The sequence below is a fragment of the Myotis myotis genome, unplaced genomic scaffold (assembly GCF_014108235.1).
Source record: "Myotis myotis isolate mMyoMyo1 unplaced genomic scaffold, mMyoMyo1.p scaffold_m19_p_16, whole genome shotgun sequence".
NCBI classification, from domain to species: Eukaryota; Metazoa; Chordata; class Mammalia; order Chiroptera; family Vespertilionidae; genus Myotis; species Myotis myotis.
Window position 1 is genome coordinate 36,148,141 of NW_023416320.1, and position 16,873 is coordinate 36,165,013.

General features: G+C 38.4%; 1 protein-coding gene across 1 annotated transcript in view; it reads left to right on the forward strand.

Moving 5' to 3' along the window:
* The window catches only part of CUNH8orf34 (chromosome unknown C8orf34 homolog), a 241,430-nt gene extending 228,108 nt beyond the window's left edge, over positions 1 to 13,322 (forward strand). The window contains 2 exon segments of the mRNA XM_036338220.1: positions 346 to 393; positions 13,221 to 13,322. Coding sequence (XP_036194113.1) covers positions 346 to 393; positions 13,221 to 13,322 — 150 coding nt within the window.
* The last annotated feature ends 3,551 nt before the right edge of the window (positions 13,323 to 16,873 follow it).

A 16,873-nucleotide genomic window follows, 5' to 3' on the forward strand; every position in this document is an offset into this window, starting at 1 on the left:
ATAGAATACAGACTTAGTGACTTTTTCTTAATCTTATTGTAAGAACACATTTACAAAACATTTTATACTACACATTTAGCATTCTGTCCTAAGATTTCGTCAGCTCTTCTAGGTGGTTATGTGTTTATGTGACCTAAAATTGCTATTGCCTTGGGAAAAAAAACTTACCTCCTTCACCTTAAGAAGTTGCCCATCTGTTAATCTCACAAACATCAACTGAGATGCTGGGGGGATGGTAAAGTTTTGGTGTTGCTCCTAGGTGTCAGTCTCCTCCATGACTCTCTTCTCTCATTCTTTCTTCTCCCTCTCCTGACTTTGTCAACCTCTCTTCCTCTTTGCCTCTAGGGAGAAGCCCCCAGTGGAGGACAGTCATTGAAACACTACATGGAAGAAGTGAGTTTTAAGGTGGCCTGTAAACACAGTCTGAAAACAGTCTATCTATCATATAGAATGAAACCCTCACGTGGGCTTTCTCCATCCGCCTGTAGGGTTTCCAGTCTATGCCCACTCTTTGGTCATGCCCACAGAAACAGGATAACAAATAATGGTATAAAAATGGCTTTTGGTCCTCATGGGTAGGGAGATACGGTGTGTCAATTCATCCTGAAAATGAAGGTATAAACCTAGTGCTATTATGTATTTTCACTCATAAACATTTGCTGATATCCTAGTAAATGAAAAACACATGCTTTTTGTTGGACATGTCCAAAAAAGTAAGACATGATCACTGCTCTTATGACAAGAACAATCTATACCAACTGTCTTAACAATTTAAATATGTAGATATTTGTGGAAAACCCATTTAGACTTCTGATTTATTTGGAAGATATCCCAGGGTGCTCTGCGTCACATGCTGTGTCTTCGTGCAGTTTGCAAATGGAATTTGGGGACTTTCAGGTAAACCAGTGCATAGAATCCGTAAAACTTGATCTAAAACCAATCCACAGAGGTCACTAAATTAGCCACCTGAATTGTTGCAGGTGAAAGGATCTGGGAGACAACTTGGTGATGATGTCATGGAAGCACCAAGTGTTTGGTTCTCAGCAAGACAATCTGTGTCTCTAATTAGTCTATTCTCCCATGCACGAACCCATTCAAAAACAATTTTGATTGCCCTACTAAATGTACTGTGTAGTCCGTTGATTCATTCAGAATACTGAACCTATACTGAAACTCACTTTTACCTCTAGATATCACTTGGAAAGAAAAACCAGAGTGAATAGCACCCCTTTAAGTCTCTAACATTCTGAGTTTTCATGCTTGTTTGGAGGTGGTTGGAATTTTGTGAAAGGTACATGGAGAAGGAGTAATGAAGAAAAAAAATGGACTAGCCAGGCAGATAGTTTAAGTTCAGGTTAGAAAAATCAAAATATATGGGGCAGAACATTGGAGGATTGGAGCACCAACTTTAAATTTCCACTTAATGAATTTGATACAAAAACTGAATAGAATACATTAAGCAATTAATGTTGCCAAGAAGAGGCAGACACTGTTTTCAACATGTATATCAACAGAATCTCCCTTTAGGATTCTGTTTGCTCAAGCTCTTGGCTCAGCATCCCACTTGCTGGTAGGGTGCCTTGTAATGTGTCCTGTATAGGTCTAGCACTGTGGAGGAAAGGGAGCATTACAGTGTTGATATACGAAATGGGCTGCATATAGCTGATAGAACTTTTAAAGTGTCTTATATTAATTTTGCAGTTGTAAAACAACAACAAAAGATCCTTATTTTCCTCATCATTACAAATGTGCAATCTAAACGTACATGTTGTACGCAATTGTAAATGCTCAATGTGACATGAAGGCTGAGAATGTGTACCTTCTCAGTGTGGTCCTCAGACTAGCAACATCATCATCACCTGAGGTCTTGTAAAAAATGCAAAATCTCAGGGCTAACACCAGATCCAAAGAATCAAAATCTGCATTCTAACAAGATTCCCATGTAATTCATAAACACCCTAAAGTTTGTGGGCACAACCATAAAGTGTTCTTTCCAATGTTATTTCTAGAGAGGAACTTCATACAACACGGGGAAAAAAATCAATGTTATATAATATTGGTAGAGGAACATTTTTTTAATAAATTTATGAGTTTTGTTTATTCATCTACTCTGAGGAATAGATTGTTGATTCAGGGTATAAAACCTCAGGATCTTATGAGATTCATTACTGACTTTCAGTTTGAGTTTACAAGTATGTGTGAACTGCCCAAGGTAAGCCTTGCCTTTCTTAGGGGTTCAATTTCACATAGATTTTTTATCTAATGTTGGTTGGTATTTAGCTTTTAGCTCTTTTTAAAATCAATAAATGATCATTTTGACAGTAAAACTAAGTTTGATCTTAATTAGTGAACTACTGATTTACTGAAAGTTCTTTTCAGACATTAATTATTGGATCTTTAGGAAATATATTCAAACTCTCCTTTATTGCGAACAAGTTAAAATTGTGAGCCAAAAATTGATAGTTTTTGTTTTTTTTCCCCACTTATGCTCTTATTTCACTTTTCCCTCTTTCTCATATTCCTAGAATCAGCAAACATTAAGGAACAGTGTGTGTGTGTGTGTGTGTGTGTGTGTGTGTGTATATATATATATATATATATATATATATATATATATATATATATATATGTCAGAAGCATTGAAGTTAAAACTGAGCTAGCAAACATTTGCTTTTATTTAGTATACATTAAAACTCAAATAAACCATAGTGTTTACATTTTTAATATATTTAACATTTCTTGCTAAAGTTTGAACAACTCTTTGCAGATCAAAGTCTCTGGTTTTCTTATTTATTTAGTCTTATAATTAGTCAGAATCATAACCACATGAAGTTAGACAATTCTGTTTAGACCTAACTCAAAACTAAAGACACAATATAGTCTCCTCAAAAAAATAAAACAATTCTGGTCCATATTTTCTGTTGTTTAATGTGTAATTTTTCCAGCATAGAGTTTATATTTTTAACCAAATAAAAAACAACAAGGTATTGCATAATAATCTACTTTCCCTAATCTTCAAAATTGTTCTGACAATTTTTAAAAATTACATATTCTTTACTTACAAGGCACTTAGTAACTCAAGGCAGAAATAATAATTTCACTTTGTAAAAATTTTAGTGTTTGGAATCATAATATCAACATTCATTGTGCACACACACACACACACACACTCACAATTTAAAATAACTTATCAAAATCAAGGACTTCCAAAGCTCACTATGCCTTTTGTAGAGAAGCTGGTCTTTTTTAAAATCATATTTCTTTAGATGAATAACTGAGAGCAGCATAATATACTAGTTAGAAATTCCCTACTTATTAGAGAAATGTGTTAATTTAAACATCCATAAATCAGATAAACATAGTGAAATTAAATGGTTGAAGGCCTCCGAAGAACTAAAGACTGAAGTTGATTATTTTTAAAACTTTTTAAAGAACCACTGAGAGCAGTTCTTCACAACCTCAGGAAGTTATTTGGTAAAGGCCAGAGGCAACATACACAGGAGTGTGAACTAGCTGCGGGTGTCAGGCAGCAGCTTCACAATCTCTCAGGGTGTCAGGCAGGAAAAGAAGCCTGTTAAGTGACAGACCTTTTTCAAATCTGTAGAGGTTGGTTTTTCCAACTGTGCCACCGATTCTATGCTACAAAATATCTTAGAATCACTTCTCCTGCCAATTGTGTCTGTCTTTTCCCCTGTTTTATATTCTGTGATTGTTAATGCAATGAAATTCCAACTGTGCTTCTGAAGGAGAGTGCATGACATTGTTCTTCTATAATAAATAAGACATAATGGACTTTTTATCGTGCACAGGGATTTACTTTTTAAAAATTGAAATAACTATTCTTTAGTATCATACTTTTATTCCACTTAGGAAACAAGGAATTTCTTTTTTAAGGAAACTCACCTGTCGTTGATATTCACTAAGAATTAATGCATGTAGTTAAAGGATAACATTTTTTTAAAGTTATAATCCTGGTTCTCATCTATACTAATAAAAGGATAATATGCTAATTAGACTGGGAGACCTTCTAGACATCCTTCCGGACAAAGCCATGGTGATGGGGCCAAGGCAGAGGCAGTTAGGGGTGATCAGGCCAGAAGGGGAGGGCAGCTGGGGGTTATCAGGCCAGTGGGGGGCAGTTGGGGACAAGCAGGCTGGCGGGGGGGGGGCCATTTGGGGGTGATCAGGCCAGTGAGGGGCAGTTGGGGAAGAGCAGGCTGGCAGGGGGGGACACTTGGGGGCAAGCAGGCCGGCAGGCAGGCAGGTGAATAGTTAGGAGCCAGCGGTCCCTGTGGGATCAGGCCTAAACTGGCAGTCGGACATCCCCTGAGGGGTCCCAGATTGGAGAGGGTGCAGGCCGGGTTGAGGGACACCCCCACCCCGTGCACAAATTTTGTGCACCGGGCCATTAGTACAGATATAAAATGATCATATGTCAAAGATTTATTCAACTCATTAATTAATGAAGGAACCAATAAGATATTGCAGCAAATTCAAAGGAGATTTCAAACCCTCACATATAGTTAAATAAGGAATCTTGAAGTGAAGTTATAAATAAATGCAAAACCTAGCAAACCTAATTTATATCCATAGGATAATAATTAATTGCATTTAAATTGACATAATTTGCATGTATGTGGACAAGAATTATTTGTACTACTATACCAGTAAATTTTTATAAATTGCATAGTTGTAAAATGGCTCAAAGTCAAGTGAATGACTCCGAACCTATATCAAATCAGCTAATTGGAAGGGCAGGCTAGAAAAATTGTTACAGGTCCAAATTCTCTGAAAGGCCAAGGCTCAAAATACCAGAGTTTGTTGTAAGGGAAGGTTTATTGATTGAGAAGTTGCCAATTAAGAAGGTAGGGGTGCTAGCAGTTTCTCAAATTTGTTTTAAGAAAGTACAGAATTCAGTCTTCTTTTATGTCAAGAGATGGGATGGGGGGGAGGGAGGGGGAATAAGAGGGGCTATTTCTGTAAAAACTCAAGCCCCAAGCAGAATTTCTCTAGTGATTAGCATCTCTAAAGCAGACACTGTTAGCCTGAAGACCACTGACACAATGTAGGTGTGAACAAGATGGAGTCATAGACACCCAGCATTTCACTGTTACAAAATGACTTAGCTTTCATTGACTACACTCAGTAGTGTTTCATTCATTTCAAAGCCTTTTACAACTTTATCCTACAGTTCATTTTGTAATGTTTTTCACAATCTACCATATTTTTTCTAACTTTATTATTGACCCCTCTCTTTTCTTTTCCAAAATCCTATTAATTCAAATGTATAGCTTCCCCAAACTTATTACTTCCCTTCTTGGGTTTCAATTGCCCTTTTGCAATCCTCATAAGAAATAAGCTACAGAAGTATAATTAACTAAAAATTGATGGATTTCAGCCTGATAAGACAGGACATTTCATTAACAAATATAAAGTTGTTTTCAAACTTTATTTATTTAAATATGTAAATTATATGTTTCATTTTAATGGAAGTAGAGGCCCGATTCTTTGTCAGAAGAAGCAGTCTATTCCACGTATCTAGAGTGGAGTGTAATTTTGTTTTGATTTTATATGCAACATGTTTCAGGGATCCTTATTTTATAGGCATCCTATGGTTATAGAAGTAAAATAAAAGTGATGAATCCCTTTTTGAAAGGTGGAAACTAATATTTTGCGCATTAGTTTTATTCTTAACCAAAGGGAAAGTAATGTTTAGTTGGCTGAATTGAAGTATCCATTGGTGAAAATATGAGCAAAGGAGCATTTTTTTTCTCTAAATATATTGAAGTTTCAGGGTCACACATGACATAAATCACTGATTGATTGCATTTAGAGAATCCAAAAATAAGCTAGCCATGTGGAATAACAATACTGCTGGAGTTTATAAAGCACTCATTCTGTTAGCAGATAGAATGATATGTTGATACAAGGCTAGCAACTGTTTTCCATATGACGCATGTCACTATTTCCCACCACTCCTAGTCCCTGGACATTTGCATACTTACGGTGAAAGTGTTTTGAAAAAAGAATGAATGGCATTTCTTCTAAAAACAATCCAAAGAACTTGCTCTTGGGAGTATGAAAGAGTTTGTACTATGCTCAGACCCAGTTTAATATTCTTGTAGAAAAATTTTTCCATATACTGGCAAAGAGGAATGTCAGTTGTTGTTTTTAAAAATATCCAAGATTTTAGCTCCTTGACCCCATCAAAAAGAATTATAAGGAGTCTGATGGGCTCAATTTTGGACACACATAGTACTGCCAGCATTGATAAAGAAAACAGGTGCATTACCAGCTGTATTCAAGGGAAAACCAAAGCAAAACATCTTAAGTTACAATATAGTAATAACTGAATTAACAATTGAATGCTGCTTATCTGCTCAAAACTAGTCATTAAAAACAGAAACCAATTGATTGTATGGCTGAATATTCTGAACTACTGTGTGAAAAAGTAATACAACTGATGTATTAATCATCTCCTCTTATGAAAACAGATTCTAGTATTTGGGTCTAGAAGCTAATTAACCAAAATACCTTTTAAATTAAAAACACTTTTTCATGATCACTTTACAATTTACTCTTTTAAATAAAGAGCTTTAACCATTTGATTTTTACCTTATAAAACCAAAATGAGAAATCTTTGATAGTTCCTCAAACATTAGAGGCTGCATGTTCTATTTTTTAAAAACTGAGGAATGTGATTTCTTCTCATGAAACTTTTTGAAAAGTGACTTCTGCTGTCTTCTTAACTATTAGGGAGTTTTAAATCTAAGATTTTTCACATGTATGCTGCTGCTTTAGTATAGACTCGAAGACCAAATTGAATAATTAGTAAATTTGAAAAAAATAAGTTAAATCTTAAAAATAAACACTGATTTATATCTAAAGTATATATTTCACGATTGAATATCTTTAATTATTTGCTGAGTTTCCTCCCAACAGTTCTAGAGATTATCTAATCCAGGGCCTTCACTCTCTTCATTCTATCTCAAGAGGGGAAGTGATATGCCTTAGATCAGTGGTTCTCAACCTGTGGGATGCGACCCTTTTGGGGGTCGAACGGCCCTTTCACAGGGGTCACCTAAGACCATCGGAAAACACATATATAATTAAATATTGTTTTTGTGATTAATCACTATGCTTTAATTATGTTCAATTTGTAACAATGAAATTGGGGGTCACCACAACATGAGGAACTGTGGCATTAAGAAGGTCGAGAACCACTGCCTTAGATTAACCAAGATAAAAAGCTGTGACTCATGACCCCTGGGGCAAGGACTCTTCACTGCCAAACCCTATTTCACAGGACAGGAATTTATATTTTAATCCAATTAACAGACTTTTTTTTTTTTTTTTGCAAGAGTTGCTCATGTTATACTTTAAAGTGAAAATCATTTTTAAAATGTTGTGGGGGGTTTTTCAGCATTTTAAGTAAACTTAAAAAATTTTTAGAACCATTTTAGGATTACAGAATCTATTGAAAAGATAATATAGAGAGTTCCTATATACCTCTTCTCCAGTTTCAACTATTATTATCTATTATTATCCCCTATTAGTATGGTACATGTGTCATAATTAATAAACAAATATTGATATGATATTAGTAACGGAGCCCTTACTTTATTCAAGTTTCCTCAGTTTTTTCCCTCATGTACCTTTTCTGTCCTAAGATCCCATCCAGGATATGTTCTGTAGTGCTGGCTCCTTTGGCTCTTCTTGGTTGTGACCATTTCTCAGACTTTCTTGGTGTTTAATGACCACAGCAGTTTTGAAGAGTACTGGTCATATATTTTGTTGATCATCCCTTAATTGAGATGTGTGTGATATTTTCCTTATGGATAAACTGGGATAATATGTTTATTAGGAGGAAAACCATAGTGGTAAACTTTTACTTTCATCCCATGCTATCAAAGGAACATACTATCAATAGGAATTATTGCTGTTGATATTGACCTTATTCACTCGGCTTTAGGTAGAGTTTGTCAGGTTTCTCCACTGTACAGTTATTTATTCTTTTTGCTTTCCCTTTCCATGTTGTACTCTTTGGAAGAAAGTCACTATATTCAGGCCACACTGAAGAAGAGGGAAGTTATTCTCCACTTCCTTAAGGATGGAATTTATACTAATAGAAGGGTAATATGCTAATTAGGCAGATGTCTTCCAGACGACCTTCTGGACGTTCTTCTGGACAAAGCTGCAGCAGCTGCAAAGAGCCCAGGCTCAGGCCGGCAGTGGCAGAAGCAGGGGGTTGGTGGGGGTGGCACCTTCCTCTGATCTGCCAGGTCGCCTCCCCCAGAGGGAAGCCAGACTGCGGCTTAGGCCAGGGCTGAGGCAGAGGCGGTTAGGGGCAATCAGGCCAGCAGGGGAGCAAGTTAGGGGCTATCAGGCTGGCAGGGGGCAAGGTAGGGGTGATCAGGCTGGCAGGCAGAGGGAGTTAGGGGCGATCAGACAGGCTGAGGGGTTAGGGGCGATTAGGCAGGCAGAGGGATTAGGAGCAATCATGCAGTCAGGCAGGCGAGTGGTTAGGAGCTAGCGGTCCTGGATTGTGAGAGGGACATCTGACTGCTGGTTTCCCTGTGGGATCGGGCCTAAACTGGCAGTCAGACATCCCCCGATGGTCCCAGATTGAAGAGGGTGCAGGCCAGGCTGAGGGAACCCCCCCTCCTGTGCATGAATTTTGTGCACTGGGCCTCTCGTATCTACATTAATATTTGAAATCCTTCTGAATGGCATATTGGCCTACTCATTTTAAGTCATTTATTTTTATCGCAAGGAGTTTATAAATATTTATTTTATACTTTAGGTAATAGCCCAATGCTATCTTATTGATTGATTGATTGATTGATTTAGTTTTGCTCAAATTGTTCTAGATTTGGCCACTGAGAGATTTTTCAGTTGACTTTCTTCATCCTTTTGAAATATCTTCATTGTGTGTGTGTGTGTGTGTGTGTGTGTGTATGTGTGTGTGTGAGCATTTTCTTTCTGGCAATACCAGATGCTCTAGACATCTTGTATATTTTCTACCTCAGTCCAAGAATCAGTCATTTCCAAGTTCTTTTGTGGAAAAATGGTATTACAAATTAAGGCGAGAGTGGTAGTTGTGTTTTTTGCTATTGGTGTCATTGTGTTTAAGTTCTCTCAGCTGCCAACTCTAGTACATTACACATGGATCATTCTAGCTTTATTTATCTGTAAACTCCCACTGCAAATATATACTGAGTGGCCAGATTATTATGACCACCTGACATTTGTAGGCAAATTAGGTATAATTTCGCGCTGAAGTTGCTAGAGGGCCAGATCATTATAAACATCTGAATAGCACAACATACCTAAGTATCATTGCTGATCAAGTTCATCCTATCATGTTGATGGGGAATGAAGTACTGATAGGCTGGTCATAATAATCTGGCCACTCAATGTATATATGTAATGTGTTTTAGAATTGATAATCTCTAAGCCCATACGAAAAATGTTTATCAACTATAGTACAGTTATTATGTACAGTTCATTTTGCTTTTGGTCTTTTAGAGTGCACTTATTTTCAGTTACTCAGGTCAGCACCGTATTCTTTTGTAAGTTATTTTAGACATTTGTAATGCATTTTGATTATTTAGATTATTTTTTAGTATTTTGCCTTTCATCCTGGAATTCCCTAACCATCTAATTTATTTTTTCATTTGAATATATCAACATTTACTCTGTAATGTGAAGTTCCATGGGTTTTGACAAATGCTTAATGTCTTGTATTTACCATTATAATACCATACAGAATAGTTTTACCTCCTTAAAAGATTCCCATGCTTTACCTATTCAACTCTCTAACGCTCTCCAAAACTCCTAGAAAATTCTGCCTTTTTTAAATTCTAAATTAGGACTAAATATTTCCAGAGGTAACCATCACAATCCAGGGATGTTTCTCTCATAAAGGAATGATTGATGGATTGATTGATTGATTAGAGAGAGAGGAGAAGGAGAGAGAGAGAGAGAAAGAGAGAGAGAGAGATGGATTTGCTGTTCTACTTATTTATGCACTCATTGGTTAATTCTTGTATGTGCCCTGACTGGATATGGAACCTGCAACCTTGGCTTATTGGGATGATGCTCCAACCAACTGAGCTACCCCACCAGGGCCATAAAGGAATTTTTTTAAACAAATGCTTTCTGATGTAGGGTTTCTTAGTGATCAGGGCTTGTGAGCCTTTATTTTTTAGATTTATTTTCAGTTACTGTTGGTATCTACACTAATAAAAGGCAAAAATGCAAATTGACCATACCTTCACTACACCTTAAGCCATGCCCACCAGCCAATCAGAGCGACTATATGCAAATTAACCCAAACAAGATGGCAGCCAGCAAACTTGGAGCTGGAGCAAGCAGGAGGCTTGGTTGCCCCAATGATGGAGGAAGCCAAGCTTCCTGCTTGCCGCGGCAGGCTCTGAGCTCCACTCAAAGCAACCAAGTTTCAATTATAGAAGATAAATAAACTCCAGATACCTGCTTTCAGCCCGCTGTGGCCACGGAGCTTGAGCGAGCAGGAGGCTTCCCTCCCACCCGCCCTGGCCAGCTCTGAGCTCCTCTCAAGGCTACAAAGTTTCAATTATTGAAGGTAAATAAATCCCAGAATAAAAAAAAGGAAAAGAAAAAAAGGAGAGGGGGGCTTGGTCAGCCTGAAAACGGCCCTCAGCCCCTCACCCAGACTGGCCAGGCACCCCAGTGGTGACCCCCCCACCCTAAAGGGGGTGTGGCCAGCCTGAAAACAGCCATCAGCCCCTCACCCAGGCTGGCCAGGCACCCCAGTGGGGACCCCCACCCTGAAGGGGGTGTGACCAGCTGCAAAGAGCCATCAGCCCCTCACCCAGGCTGGCCAGGCACCCCAGCAGGACCCCCACCCTGATCTGGGACACCCTTCAGGGCAAACCAGCCAGGCCCCACCCATGCACCAGTCCTCTATCCTATATAATAAAAGGGTAATATGCAAACTGACCTTAACAGCAGAACAACTGGGAGTGACTGGTCACTATGACACACACTGACCACCAGTGGACAGACTCTCAATGCAGGAGCTGCCCTCTGGTGGTCAGGTCGCTCTCACATGGGAGGAGCTCTGCTCAGCCGCAAGCCAGGCTGATGGCTGCCAATACAGCGGTGGTGGTGGGAGCCTCTCCTGCCTCCTCAGCAGTGCTAAGGATGTCTGACTGCACCTTAGGCCTGCTCCCCGCTGGCAAGTGGACATCCCCCGAGGGCTTCCAGGCTGCCAGAGGGATGTCTGACTGCCAGTTTGGGCCTGATCCCCCAGGGAACGGGCCTAAGCTAGCAGGTGGACATATCCGACAGGTCCCAGACTGCAAGAGGGCATAGGCCGAGCTGAGGGACCCCACCGAGTGCACAAATTTTTGTGCACCAGGCCTCTAGTAAAATATTATATCAGTTTCAGGTGTACAATATAGTGATTAGACATTTATATATCTTATGAAGTGATCAGCCGATATGTTTAATACCCATCTAACTGTAAGCCTTTATTTTTATCTTGCTGGTATTTATCTAAGCAACATAAAGCAAACTATCTCAACTTGGAGTCAAACATCATTGTAAGTCGGGGAAGATGATGAATGAATTTGAGAGGACAAAAGAGTGAATTGACAGGTCACGTTGAATTTGTGTTTTTAATTTTCAAAATCTGTTTCAAAATATTTTCTTGAATCATGATTTAATAAATTTGAAATTGTTACTTATATTTTATTCTGAAGGGGATCCATCCTCCCTTGCTACCCTTCATCCTCTCTTCTTTTCTCTTCCTTACTTCTTCCTATGCAAATGTTTACTGAGTGAATACCTATTTTTTGCCAGGTTCTATATAATAGATGCTGGAAATGCACAGGTGAAAAAGTTATCCCTGTCCTCAAGGACTTTCCACATTATTTTTGAGGCAGGCAGATATGAAGAGGCAATTACTATATAGTAATAGTTGTTCTATTGGTGCAATAGGCACACACTGGAATAGAGGAGTGACTCTCTCTTGGAGGATCAGGGAAGGTAAGAGAGATGACACCTGCCTGAATGAATGTTCATGTTTGAGATAAATTTAGTGCATTTGAGGCAAGAAGCATGACCTCTGAAAACATCTTGGCAGATCAGACAGGATGACAAAATTGAGGAGCTACCAGTTAGTTATAGCTGGAATGGACATGTCAGTTGAGGTGGATGGAGATGGAATTGGGGGCAAATCAAGCAATGAAGGTCCTTGAGTTTAGATCTTATCCTGGGAATAATGAGGAGGCTACTCAAGGATAGGGAACAAGGGCATGGCACTTTAGAAAACTCACTTTGGCAGGGAACTTGGGGGGGGGGGAAATTAGAAAGCATATGAAATTTGATCCTAGAAAACTTCACAGATGGCTATTACAATCAGGTTGGAAGATGATGAGGGTCTGCTTTAGGTCAGTGCGAGAAGTCAAGGAGCAGTGAAGTAGTATATGAGAAATATAATAATAAAAATAAGGAAGTAAATAAAAGCCAGACTGGCATGGCTAAGTAGTTGAGCATTGACCTATGAATAGGAGGTCACAGTTCCATTCCATGGTCAGGGCACATACCCAGGTTGCAGGCTCGATCTCCAGTGTGAGATGTGCAGGAGGCAGTCAGTCGATGATTCTCTCATCATCGATGTTTCTATCTCTCTCTCCCTTTCCATTCCTCTCTGAAATCGATAAAAATATATTTTAAATAAATAAATAAATAAATAAATAAATAAATAAATAAATGACGTGCAAAGGGGAAGGAGGTAGTGACTTAGTAGTGAACGGTGAAGTTGAGAATGTTCTATATATCCCACTAAACTTTATTCTCATTAGAGGGAACTTGAAGCCTTGATGACAAAAAGGTACTATTTGTGCAATTTTATATTGAATATTGTATTATTAAGTTTCCAAGAATAAGTGTCAACATTTCCACAAAAGTGTTAATTCAGGAAGGAACATGTCAAGGTATTTCTTCTCATTAAGACATTAAATCTTATCAAAAGGGAAGCAGATTTAAAAAAGATTTTAGAGTTTGTGGCATGTCTATGACATGAAAATGAATTTAAACTTAAGACTCTATAAGGAAATATTTATTATAGTTTATTGGACATATAATTTATGGAGACTGAAGTGTTCACCCATATTAGTATTCACAAGTTTATTCTAGAGTTTAATCTGAAATGAATTTTCTTTCTTTGGCAGGATGATTCTTTAAAGCAATTGCAGGTGGTTCACCAACCATGGATCTTGCCAAGTGACACAGAAAGTGAAGGAGTGGAAGCAGAACAAGAGAAACGTGAGTAGACTCTACTGTTTATTGACAGATTGCTTTTAGCCAAAGGAAATCTACACTGAAGGTCTATTCCTTTCATAACATCAGATGTTGTCTGCAAAAAAATTCAGACTTGACTAGGAAACCATGCAAAGATAAGCTATATTTCAGGTATATAGATCTTGATTCAATTATGTCATAATTATGTCGCAGAGAACCATAAACTCATTTTCTGAGAACAAGTACAGAACCTTACAAGAAGAAATTGTTCTTCTTGAACACTAACATAAATGTCCATTTAAAACAGGGGTCCTCAAACTACGGCCCGTGGGCCACATGCAAATACAAATATTGTATTTGTTCCCGTTTTGTTTTTTTACTTCAAAATAAGATATGTGCAGTGTGCATAGGAATTTGTTCATAGTTTTTTTTTAAACTATAGTCCGGCCCTTCAATGGTCTGAGGGACAATGAACTGGCCCCCTGTTTAAAAAGTTTGAGGACCTCTGATTTAGAATGTGAATCTTCTATCCTGTATAATAAAACCCTAATAAGCAAATCGACCAAATGGCTGAACGACCAGTTGCTTTGACGTGCACTGACCAACAGGGGGCAGACGCTCAATGCAGGAGCTGCCCTCAGCCCGCAGGCCCCAGGCCAGCCAAGGTGGGTGCCAGTGGGGGCCCCCTGATCACCCTGCCGGTTGCCCCACAGAGGGAGGTGACCGGCGGAGGCAGGGGCGGGGGCGGTGCCAGGCCAGCCAAGGTGGGTGCCAGCGGGGGCTCCCTGATTGCCCTGCCGGTCACCCCACAGATTGGCCCTCATTGCTGGCCAGGCCTAGGGACCCTACTCATGCACAAATTTTGTGCACTGGGCCTCTAGTAAACATATAATTAGAACAGTGATAACTTGTGATTATTTTTAAAAAATCAAAATATGTTAGGAACAGTTTATTATTGTATATAAAATTATCATTATTAGCTAAATGAGCAAATCTATACATATAAAAACCTACGTGACCATTACAACCGAACGACTGGAACGACCAGAACGACTGGTCAACTGGTCACTGTGATGCACACTGACCACCAGGGGGCAGACACTCAAAGCAGGAGCTGCCCCCTGGTGGTCAGTGCACTCCCACAGCCAAACTTCTGCAGCTGGCCAACCTCCCCCAGTCCCTCCCCATGGTCAGCCAACCTCCCCCTGTCCAGTCACTCCTCCCGGCCAGCCAACTTCCTACAGCCCTTCTCCCTGTCCTTTCCACTGGCTGGCAGTCCACAATTGGCCCGGCCCTGATCTGCCTGGCCCCGATCCGGTCTGGGCGAGAAGGCCCTGATCGGCCCTGATGACCCGCCAGGCCTAGGGACCCCGCCCCCCCCCCCCCCCCGTGCATGAATTCATGCACTGGGCCTCTAGTATATAGAGAGAGTTGATCCTTAAACAACGCCTAGTGTTAACCACAAGCCTTACCGATAGCATAAACAATTGATTAACACATTTTGTATGTTATATGATGGTGTTCCAAAAGGTCTCTGAGGAACTGTTCACTTTTCTTCATTTATTTTTAAGAATTCCTCAGAAGTTCCTTAGATTGGATTTCAATGGACCTATCTTAAGTTCTTTGATCCTTTCTTATGCCAACTCAAATATGTTGTTGAGACCCTTTAGTGAATTTTTTCATTTTAATTCCAAAATTTCTATTTTGTTCCCTTTAATAATTTGTATGTTTTAATTGGTAGTCTCATTTGGTGGAAGTTCATTCTCATGTTTTTTAAAAATTTTATTTGACAAGATTTCTTTTAATTCTTTGACTATACTTATCGCAGTTGATGACAAGCTTTGTGTGGTAAAGTCCATCATCTGAGTTTACTCAGGAGAGTTTCTATTGAATGTTTTTTCCTTTTTATGAGCCACACTATCATGTTTATTTGCATGTTTAATATGAGTTATAAAGCATGTCACTTTTTGGTTTGTTTGTTTAAAACTGGACATTTAATATAAGGTGGGAACTCTAGTCATTGGACCATCTTCCTCCCATCCCCAGTTTGTTCTTGCTGCTGTTGGTTCTTGTTATTATTGTTGCTATTTTTTGTTGAGTGACTTTGCTGAGCTGGCTCTATAAAGTCTATATTATTTAGTGTATGCAGCCACTGAAATCCACACTCAGTAGCTTTGTAGTCAATCTTCTATGAGTATTCAGAAAATTCTAAGGTTTCACAAGAATTTCAGGGCATCTGAACTGACACCAGGCAATAAATCCTCAAAATTAGGAATATCAACATTTGCATGTGGGGTAACTTATCATCGTAAATATTTAAGGACTTACCTTTAATCAATAAATATAAAAGTAAATTAATAACTAGTGTTAATTATCTGTTAGAAGCAAAACATTCTAATGCCAAATTGCAATTTTTCTTTCTAATACTGGTTTTAGAAGATATTTTTTGGTTATAAATAAATTTTTTGTCATTTCTAGAGGCCAAATGCCTCTGAATTATTCCTGTGGCCTTCTTACTTTGAAATGTTTCCCATGTCTGTGGTAAAATTCTGATATTATGAATGGTTCAATTGACTTCTAAGCTCCTAGAAAATATTTAAAGGGTAGCATTTAATGACATATCTAACATAATCTCACAAACTAAACTATTATGAAGTATAATGGGAAAATGGGTCAGGTTGCTCAGCAATACATAAAGTTGCATGCTTCAGACTACCTTCTTTGTTTATTAAAATGTCCTTGCCACATGCAATAATGGTCAGAAATTTTTATAACAAGTGTCAGAGAAGCCTGTGTTTAAACAACAAGACAGCCGAACTGTTATTTTGGAGTGCAAGATTCTTTGGATTCGAGCAGTGATTTTCAAATGGTGTGCCACAAGAATTTTTATAACATGGAAATACCTGACTAGTTAGTTAGGGCCACTGACCTCTTTTCCCTTAGATTGTCAAGTAAGAAATGATAACAGCCAACACAACAATATCCGTCTGGTGTGAATGAATCAAAATCATACCTATTCGTTGCGTGTGCAATGAGGTACAAAATATTGAAAATTGCTGGATTAGAGTATGTGTGGAGTTGAATTCTTTAAAATTAAAAATAGGAGATACATGGTCCAATTTTTTGTTATTTTTAAAAATCAAAAGTATGAATGAGTAGCACATGTTTTTAATACTTTCACCAAATACTTTTTGTTTGTCTTGGAATATTCTTATATTTGCTCTAGGTGTGGCTAAATCTTAAAAAAAAAAAAATAGAATAATGGACACAAAATGAAGGAAAGATCTAGTTTATTCTTTAACTTTGATGGATTTAGCTTATATGGAAGCCTTATATCAGATGGAAAGTATCTTTACAAATGAGAAGAATGTATTGGCTGGCTGCAAGTCTTTTGCATGTGTTTACAGTTTTCCCAGCACCATTTATTGATGACACTATCCATTCCCCACTGTGTAGTTTTTGTGTCCTGGTGTTAAATTAGTTGACCATATATATTTGGGGTTTATTTCTGGGCTCTCTATTTCTGTTCCACTGGTCCATGTGTGTACTTTTATGCCAGTACTATACTGTTTTAATTACTATA